Consider the following 9,799-nt stretch of genomic DNA (forward strand, 5'->3'; position numbering starts at 1 on the left):
TACCAAGATGTTTTTCAAAGGCTAGTGTTGCAACTGCTTTTGTCTCTTGTAATCCTTTATAATTCCTTGAGTATTGTCAGAGGAAATAGCTAATGGAAAATGGTACTTTCTGTAGATGTAAGAAGTTTAATTAAGTTTCCATTAGACAAAACAATTTTATGAGGTGGATGAGAGTATATTTTATACTTCATATCCCATTCATAAAAACAAGGTAGCACATCATAACTAGAACACTGTTCCTGGAAATCCAGCCTTGCTTGGCATGTTTAGAGATATTCTCTACCATTGAAATTGCATCTCCATACCCCCAACACTTTACGCGAACTTTTAAATGCAAAAGACAGCCTCTGTCTGTCTCTCTATTTTCTATAACATATCTGTTGGCCTCTTATATGTTTGGGATAGCATATGGCCCTTATGATTTCACTCAGGACTATGAGAATTCTTTTTCTTTTCAAAATCATTTTAATTCTGCCTTTTCTTTTTCCTTTATTACTTCCTCCTTTTTGCTTTTCATTAATTTTTGGTGAAGAAAAAAAGTATTTAGCTACTCAGCTACTTAAACATTTCCCTCTATTCTCCCAGCATCCCTCTCTTTGTTCTTTTTTCTTTTTCCATTTATTCTGTCCTCCCTTTAAAAACGCTCCATCACCTGTTCATTATGGAGGATCTCTACTCTTTGTCTTGCTGCCTTCGTTCATTCAGCAGACCTTTTATGCAAACAGTCAGTTCCTCCTGACTGTGCTGGGCATTAGGTATTCCAAGATAAACAGTACCTAGTTTTTATTCTCATAAATCTTAGAAGTCTGAGGGCCAGGTTTTAACGCTTCACTGCTCAGATTGCTTCATTCCCTTAGTCTTGTTAGATGTGTTTTCTTTGCAAGGATTTACCTATCTTTTTACTTGCCAACACCCTAGTGCTTATTTTTTAAACGTTTCAGAATTTTGTCTGCTGTACTTTTCACTTACATTTCATTGAAGTGGCTCAACTATGCCTTCGGTCTGCCATTCTAAAAGAGTGTAGATGATGTTCCAAAGACAGCATGTGATTTATTAATGTCAGATACCATTGCATCCATCTCTTTTCCTTATAGCCTCTGAAAGATGCTATTAAGTGTACAAATTATTTCCTAATAATCATGGTAGTCTAAATTATATATTGCTTTGCTTTTTTTTTTATTTTCAGCACAAAAACTAGGACTCATTGTGAGATTCTGCCCTTTTATTAAACTTAAGTTCAACTGACTCAGGAAAATTTTGCAAACCTTTTTTTCTTCTAGCATACTGAGTCTTCCGCATCAAGCATCTCCAGTGTCCCGCACCCCAAGCCTCCCTGCTGTAGACACAAGCTATATTAACACATCCCTCATCCAAGACTACAGACATCCTTTCCATATGACACCCATGCCTTATGACTTACAAGGTGAGTTACCCATTCTTCTGTGTTGTCATATAGCATTATAAATGCCTTTGATCTATATAGTCTTCTTCTGGGCAAGTTTAAGAAAGATAGAAAGATCAGGGATAGAGGAGGTTGGAATCTAGGAAGGTGGGGGAAATATATACTCGGTCATAAATAAACACAGACTCAGTTTCCTGTTAGTACCTTCATCAATAGCCAGTGTTTTACTACCAGTGGTAAAAATACAGGAATGATCTTTAGGCTTTTTGTACTTCAAAGTAGTCTGCAAGTGGATTTTGAATGATTTCCACTATGTTGCTTATGTTGCTTTGAATTTTTATATTTATGAAAATTATTTTTTGTTCCCTGAATCTGGTTATAATGCAGCAGGCATTGTGGGTAGCTATGTTGTATTATCTTTTAGACAATGCAGAATTGAAACATTGGAAAGTTTTAATTTTTGTTCTGGTGAACCCGGTTTCTTCTTTTTGAAAGTAATTTGAAATGTCATTATAATCATTTCTACAATGTATTTTGAGTTCATAATAGTTGTTTATATTATCAAAAAGAATTGTTGTTGTCATGTATCTTTGTAATTTAATAATTTGTATGTTAGCCATATAATCTAAGAACAGTTTTTAAATTACAAAAAGCCATATATGCTCACTGTAGAAAATATAATACAAAAGCACAGAGTGGAAGTTTCTCTCCATCCCTTGTCTACAGTAAAATTCAGGGTCACTGGCAAGGATTCTTGGGAGCTGAGATATTTGAGTGGATTCTTAGTGGATGTTGTGAAAACTCTGTTTCAGCTCTGTCCAATAGAACTTTCTGCAACTAGGGAAATGTAATTTGGCCAGTACAGTAGCTGCTAGCTACATGTGGTTACTGAGCATTTAAATGTGGCTAGTGTGACTAAAGAACTGAGTTTTTCATTTTATTTAATGTTAGTAAATTTAAATAGCCACATCAGGTGGTTAGTAGCTACTCTATTAGTCAGTATAACCCTGTTTCTTACTGCCTGTTGCCAAGCTCACTATCAAGAACCAAAGTTCTCTACATTTTCAGATCCTTATGGTATAATCTGTTCTAGTGTAGACAGTGGTAGTGGTGGTGGTTTAGTCACTATGTCAAGTCCGACTCCTGTGACCCCACGGACTATAGCCTGCCAGGCTCCTCTGCCCATGGGGTTTTCCAGGCAAGAATAATGGAGTGGGATACCCGCCATACTTTGGAGGTATCCCCAAAGTATTTGTGTTGTCATATTTTTACCTACATCTGTGTGTTATACTTTTCTTCAAGTTTAGATATCATAATGAGGGGTTTTATTCATGTTGGTTTACTTGCTCTTCATCACATTACACACTGGGCCTTGTGGACAAGAATGTGAATTGGAAGGGGCCGGCTTACGGTGACTCGCCTGCAGCCAGGGATGAGAGCTGGCCCTCCACGCCAGCAGAGACACCCCCTCGGATCTCTCCCCCGCCTCGTGCCACTTGAGTCTCTGAGTTAGAATCCAGTACAGACAGTGGGAAGTGAAGGAATTTGAGGAAGAAAATCTGTCTTACAACTTGCTTAACGTCTTTCAACTTCAAACTTTCTCATCTGCAAAATGAGACCAAATATAATTACATACCTCATGAGGTGCTTGTGTGGAGTAGGTTAGATTGAAAGGTAACTTTACGGGAGTCAGTGAGAGCGTTTGGTGAAAAGTACTCAGTCAGTTTAAGGGACTGGTGTTTGGATTTGAATGGAGCAGCAGTGGCCCAAGTCCCACAGAGTGCACACCATTGCTGAAACTTGGACTCCAGGCTTTGTAATCTAGAGATGGGAGGGATCTAAAATATTCAGCTCAACTCTTCATGTTTAAATAAAATGCTAAATGAATTTAGAATTAGCTTTTAAGATATTGTCTTTATTTGTGTAGTGCTGGGGTATTTGGGAGGTTTTTTTTTTTCTCCCAACTAAAATGATTTTTTCTTCTGCAGGATTAGATTTCTTTCCTTTCTTATCAGGAGACAATCAGGTATGTTATATGAAACAAATACTGTTCTTTTAATTCTACATTAAAATACTTAAAAGTATAATATGTAGTCAAGAGAAAGAACATAAATTCCTTTAGAAAATTCAGAGTTGTTATACTTGTTATTTTTAAGGTTTTAAAATTTTAAATAAAAGTCCCTTTGTTTCAACTGTGCCTGAATATATTAAGTACAGTGTCTGGTTCCCAGTACTGTTTTATAAAGAAACAGGGCAGTGGGTCATATTGACTGACAAATTTCTTGGCCAGGTATCTCCAGAAAGGGAAGTAGCCTGTCCTCTTTCCTGCATATGCCTCTTCAGAAATAGCATTATGAGAATTGCTTGCAGTACAGATTAAAACAAAAAACAATATTTTGATCCCCACCCCGTTTCAGATACAAAAATGTCTCAGTGTTGTGCTAATAAAAATTAAAATAAAAAAGGTCAATGATGTGATCATTATATAACAACATTTGATTTTGCAAAATGTTTTACTGAATATTTCAGAAACACCAGGTACTTAGAATATGTTAAATTTAGGACTTTGTTCTGCTGAGAAGAGAGTTTATTAATTTATGACTATAACTAACTTTATTTTCTGTCTTTCTTTCTCCTCCCCAGCATTATAACACCTCCCTCCTTGCCGCTGCAGCAGCAGCAGTTTCAGATGATCAAGACCTCTTGCACTCGTCTCGGTTTTTCCCATATACCTCCTCACAGATGTTTCTCGATCAGCTAAGTGCAGGAGGCAGCTCTTCCCTGCCAACCACCAACGGAAGCAGCAGCGGCAGTAACAGCAGCCTCGTGTCCTCCAACAGCCTGAGGGAGAGCCACGGGCACCCCGTCGCAAGCAGGAGCAGCACGGACACAGCGTCCATCTTTGGCATCATACCAGACATTATTTCATTGGACTGATCCCCACGCCCCTGCTGCTCCCACCCCCACCCCAGATTAAAGGAACTTGGCAGAAAGAAGAGAACTTTGTGCTATGTTTTACCTTATTCTGTTTAGAAAAGTACACAAGCGTGTTTTTTTTCCTTTTTTTAGGGAAAAAATTAAAAAAGAAATGTACAGAGAACAAAACTATATTTTCAGTTTTACTTTTGTATATAAATCTAAGACTGCCTGTCTGAAGAAAACACTTGTAAAAAAACAAAAAAAAGGAAAGAAAAGAAAAAACAAAAAAAACAAGTACCCACAAACCACCTTCGGTTCATTTTTTCTGGATTCTGAAGATTTTTTTTTTCATCGTTTGTCCTATGGTTTTGGTTTTATTTTACTTAAATGGCATTATTTTATTTGCAATAACAGAAAAGGAATTGCATGTATGAAGTTTTAAATTGTGGGCTTTTCTTTGTTGTGGGGAGGGGGCCGGGGCGGGAGGGATAGTTTTAATTTCCATTTTCTAAAAATGACAGACTTGGATTCTGTTTGTGTGTGTGCATATTTTATTCAGCCTAAGTTATAAATCTCATCTGTCCCTCTGCATTCCCTGTGTATTTTCAGGACATAGCTTGTAGGTGTGTGTTCAGTGTGTGTGTCTGTGTGTATTTTTCTGTCATTACTGTTCCTTCTCCCGAGTTTGCATTCAGTTGATAAACCAGTTGCCTGCTTCTTTCAAAGTGCTTTGAAGGTCTTGAATTCACATATGAGCATCTTTATCAACTGTCCCAATTGCATGTTCTCCATCACATATTCTCTCTTAATTACTAGATGCCCCCTGAGAATATGTTTCAGAGATTGGAGTAAGGCTGTCTGGGTAAGGAGTAGGCTTAGTCTAGTTCTTTATGCTAAATTTGGATTGCCAGTATTATGTATTTAAACCAAGTCTGTGAACACCTGCTATTTTGGCCACAGGGTAACAAATTTTCCTGTAAGATCGTCATACCAAAGTAGGAAGTAAAAATAGCATAGAAAGCCCTGTTGGGTTTCATGTGCAGCTGACAGAGGTAAGGCTACATCACCTCAAAAAAGAAAGACAGACAGTCAATTATCCTTACAAGTAAATTCTCTTCAGAAAATAGAGTGCACCATACATGTTCATCTGTAGAAATCTATCATCTGATAAATAATTGAAATTCAAAATGGGTTTAATCCTTATTCATTTTCATTCTCTGGTTCTGACTGTACTTATTTTTAGCCTAGTAATCTTGTTTATTTTTTTTCTTCACTTTTTAAATACAAGCATGACATAGGAAAGTCAGATTATTTTAAGAATTCATGGATCAGTCTGATCTATCCTTATAATAATGGAACATGTAAATATATTGAAAACTGTTTTTCAGGAAATGAGTGAGGGTTGGAGGGAAGGAAAAAGTGATTCTACTTGTGTTCCAAAATCCTCGTCAGAGAAGGTATTAACGTTCTTCAGGTAATATCTGAAGGTGTCGAAAATATTTTTTATCTGATTGAAAGGTTTAGCAGATTTAACAGAAAAGATAAAGAAGGGGCATAATGATTACCAGTTTTCCAAACTGGATTTTTATATCACAACTGTTAATGTTCTCAGAGTTGTTCTCAGAGTTGATGAAGGACCACCTTTGTGTATAAAATTGTCATATTTTAAACCTTGCAGTGGTAACAAATTGACCTACTTTAATCCAGGTAGAATTCAAGATGGCTGTGTCTTCAATTGTATGATAAAATTAATGGCTGACATGACCGTGTGGCATCTAAAAATACCTGCTTTTACAGCATCTCTCTGCCACCAAATTGTTGACTTGAATTTTGAAAAACAAGTTGGTATTGATATGTATATGTGTGTGTGTATATATGTATTTATAGACAAGTGTGTGTGAGTAACAAGTGAGTTATATAGTCTTCCCTACGCATGTGTATTCCACACATACATGGCTGAGTTATAGTCACTAAACAACTTGCAATAAAAAAAAATTTCATTGTCAGTTAAAACAGGAAATAGTTAAGTTTTTAAATGAATCTGGTGTTATGGTGAGTAAACAAACACTTTAGAACTCTCATTGCCATGTTAACTTAGGCTAATATCTAATAGTATTATAATTTGTGTCTAATTCAGATTGGGATAGAAATTACTTAAATTGTAGGGAGTTGCTTCTTATTTCACATTGTAATAGGAAATGTTTCTATTAAGTCAGCTACCTAAGATAAAATGAATAGTTTTGTTTTTTTCTTTTTTTGTCGTCATTAGTGGTCTCAGAATTCTGATCAATAACTTTGTGTATGATGCTGAATTACGAACTCTTTGAATGATCCAGTTGAAAACCCGTCCCTCTACTTTCTTCAGCCCAGTTTTGGAGAGAGTTATTTTCCCTCAGTGTCTTGCATTATACCAACCTAAGGGAAGAACAGGTAACAGGGAGAAATAAATGTCTGTCTAGTAGCTTTGGTCATGTCTCCACAGGAGCAACTAACCATTCAGTTGTCTTTTTATTTTAGTTCATTCCACTGTAAGGAGTTTGTTCCCTTCAGTTGTTAACTTTCTAAAATGTTGCAGTAGTAGTAGCTATTACTCTGTTGGTTCATGGCCGATGTTAATCAATCAGACTTTTATGATCCGTAGTCATTATTAGTGGAGTAATGCACTGCATCTTTATCTTCTAAGTTTTGTTTTTTTTAGCACAGTTGTTTCTTTATTCCCTAGCCAGCTATCACAACCCCCCCCCACGCCCTACCCCAGCACAGCGCTAGCACTGACGTGCTGTCTGTGGACAAATGACGATTCTCAGAATCTTTAGTCAAGTTTCCACCATCCCCCTTGCCTTGGTCATTCATAATAGGTGTGCATATGTTTGTGTTTCTGTACAGAACTGTGGGGGTGTGTGTGTATACGCACACGCACCTGTCGTATAATAGCTGTCTGACTAGCAGGGTTGAAGTGGCTTTTAATTACTTTGTGGGCATTATTGAACACGTGTTTAAAAACTATCTGGACCTTAACCATGCCACGCTTGGTTGACTAATTTATTTTGAGCATTAAAATTTTTCTACTCCTGTTAATTTAGACATTATCACAATTCTTTATTACTGACTTAGAAAAGATATACTTAAGCTTCTGAGAAATGTGATTTCTTGGCAGATATTTCTTTGAGTCAAATGTCTGAAACTGAATGGAAATATATCCCAATTTTAAATTACTAATTGTAGAAAGAACATTGTTTTTAAACAATTTTAAACACATAAAACACTTCAAGATCTTTAGGACTTTAAAGCACATTTGAAATTATTTTAGTAAGATTTTAGTAAGAATTTTGTTTTTTCAATACATGTTGAATTCTGTTTTTTTAATTAAAAGAAAACACAAAGCTTAGATTTCAGAAAGAGGGAGGGAGACTAGCTGGTGGTTCCAGAGTGTGCTGCTGTTAATTGTTTAATTAACAAAGGGGAAAAATGTATATAAACAGATATAAAAGTTACCATAAATTCCATGAACTTAAATCTGTGATTCATTGCCTTAAAACTTTCTCTCTTAGAATTTCCATACCGCATGCCAAACCAGTAAAATGGCTTTTAAAAATGTATAGTAGACCAATGTCAGTTTGTATAAAAGTACCAAGTGAAAATATTTATTACATGCATTGGAAAAAAAAATTGTTTACCTATTGAATGTTACCTGTTTATGTAGAGCTCTTTAGATGTAATAAAAGAAAAACCTTCAGTTAATTTGTCTTCTGTAAAGTACAGTGCTGGGTATACAAGGGGACAGTCCCTAGGAGAAAAAGTGACAATGCTGTGTGCTTCCAGAGCCCCTTTGATGCAGAGATTTCAAAGCATGACAAGTAACTTATTCTCTTGCAACATGCTTTGAGGTAAGTAATGAATATACAGCTCTCATTCCCCTTTCTTACTGAAATATGGCTAGCTTTGTAATGAACCACAGCATCGGTTTAGTTTTAAATCTGTTTAATTAATTTGCAATTTGACTGTTAAGAACACTGTGGCCTTTTTTGCAACCATACTAGGCACTGGGTAAACCAGTTTCAGGAATGAGCATGAAACCCAGGCCTGGGATCCTTGTCAGAGCCTTATCTGGGGTGTATTCTTAAATTAGAACACATCCCAGGATCTTGGAATCCTACCCACTGAACACCCTTAAAACACGGAGTCAGTGGACATGAGCCCCAGGTTCAAATGGCCACTACACATCACTCAGGTGTCTTTGGCAAGTTATACTTCAGATTCCTGTTAGACAAATGAGATTCATAAAACTTGCCTGGAAGCCATATGAGTACCACCCAGTAGTGTATAAAGGCCAAGCTTTGAGGGACTGGACCCTCATTTACTATTATAGCCCAGAACTTCCTTTTCCTGTCCATCTAAATCCCAGGTATCTACTGTCTAATCCTTGATATTCCAGGTTGGCTATGCAGGACTAACTTCCTCATGTTCATGAGGGGTTAACAATCGATGTGGAGCTTGACCCTTGAGCCTTGCCTGAAAGTGAAATATAGCAGTTCTCCATGGTGTGCCAGCATCTAACCAGCCTCAGATGAATTTACCATGAAGGTAATGAAGTTTAAGCATGAGAGCCCCTCACTTGCTCTGACCTCTTCCAGGGTCCTGGGAGCAGCCCAAAGTAATTCTGTATTTCTCTTGTATTATTCTGGAAGGCTGCCGAATCGTATAACCCTCAGATCCCACAAAACCTGGATCTGCCCTTGTATCGTATAAGCCTAAGATCCCCAGCTAGACAATCACAAGTTCACCTCTGCCTGCCCCCATATAACCCTTCTCTCCAGCTCCTAGGAATTCCTGATCATTTAATGGGCAGTTACACTGTTGGGGAAACAAAAGTGACTCTCCTTTCTTAGGACCTCCATTTGGTCTGAAGCCACGCATCCTTACTGAGATAGTTACACCGACTGTGACTGCTTTGTCCCCTGAAGTTTCCCTTGTGCATCGCCCTCAAACTTGTGTCCTGTATAAACCCCACAGACACACCTCCCTCTTAATTTGGTTTTCTTTTGCTTTCGCTACTAAGGCACCATTAGAAAAAGCCACAGCCCAGAGAGCCCAATTTTGATACATATAAGGATGAAAATCTCTGTGCTTTGAGTTCTGCCCGGCACCCGCCTCAACATGCTGACGTGTGACTCCAGCCCTTTTTAGGGCTGTGCTGACTCTAGCAATGGATCCAGAACTTTGATGAGTACACAGGCACTACCAGCCTGGCACCTCCCGGCCACGTAACTAACTTAAAAAGCCACTTACGCTAGAAAAGCTCCCGGCAGGACCAGTACCCCTAGAACAGTTTTGCAGGGCTCTTGCTGTGTCATGGCTGTGGTCTGTTCCATCACCTTACTACTTTCCACTAGTCCTGAGGAAACAGCTTGAAGCCATCATCAGTTTGACCCACTTAAGCAAACCCATCCTAGTCCCATGATCCTCTCTGATAATGGG

At 37.7% G+C, this 9,799-nt stretch overlaps 1 protein-coding gene across 2 annotated transcripts in view; it reads left to right on the forward strand.

Annotated features, from left to right (window-relative positions):
- PIAS1 (protein inhibitor of activated STAT 1) overlaps positions 1 to 8,062 on the forward strand; it is a 125,153-nt gene extending 117,091 nt beyond the window's left edge. For both annotated transcript variants that reach the window (XM_043470891.1, XM_043470890.1), the window contains exons 12-14: positions 1,281 to 1,423; positions 3,391 to 3,428; positions 4,046 to 8,062. In XM_043470891.1, coding sequence (XP_043326826.1) covers positions 1,281 to 1,423; positions 3,391 to 3,428; positions 4,046 to 4,339 — 475 coding nt within the window. In that variant the 3' untranslated portion in view covers positions 4,340 to 8,062. The remainder of the gene's footprint in view (positions 1 to 1,280; positions 1,424 to 3,390; positions 3,429 to 4,045) is intronic.
- The last annotated feature ends 1,737 nt before the right edge of the window (positions 8,063 to 9,799 follow it).

Source organism: Cervus canadensis, chromosome 6, assembly GCF_019320065.1.
Source record: "Cervus canadensis isolate Bull #8, Minnesota chromosome 6, ASM1932006v1, whole genome shotgun sequence".
NCBI lineage: Eukaryota > Metazoa > Chordata > Mammalia > Artiodactyla > Cervidae > Cervus > Cervus canadensis.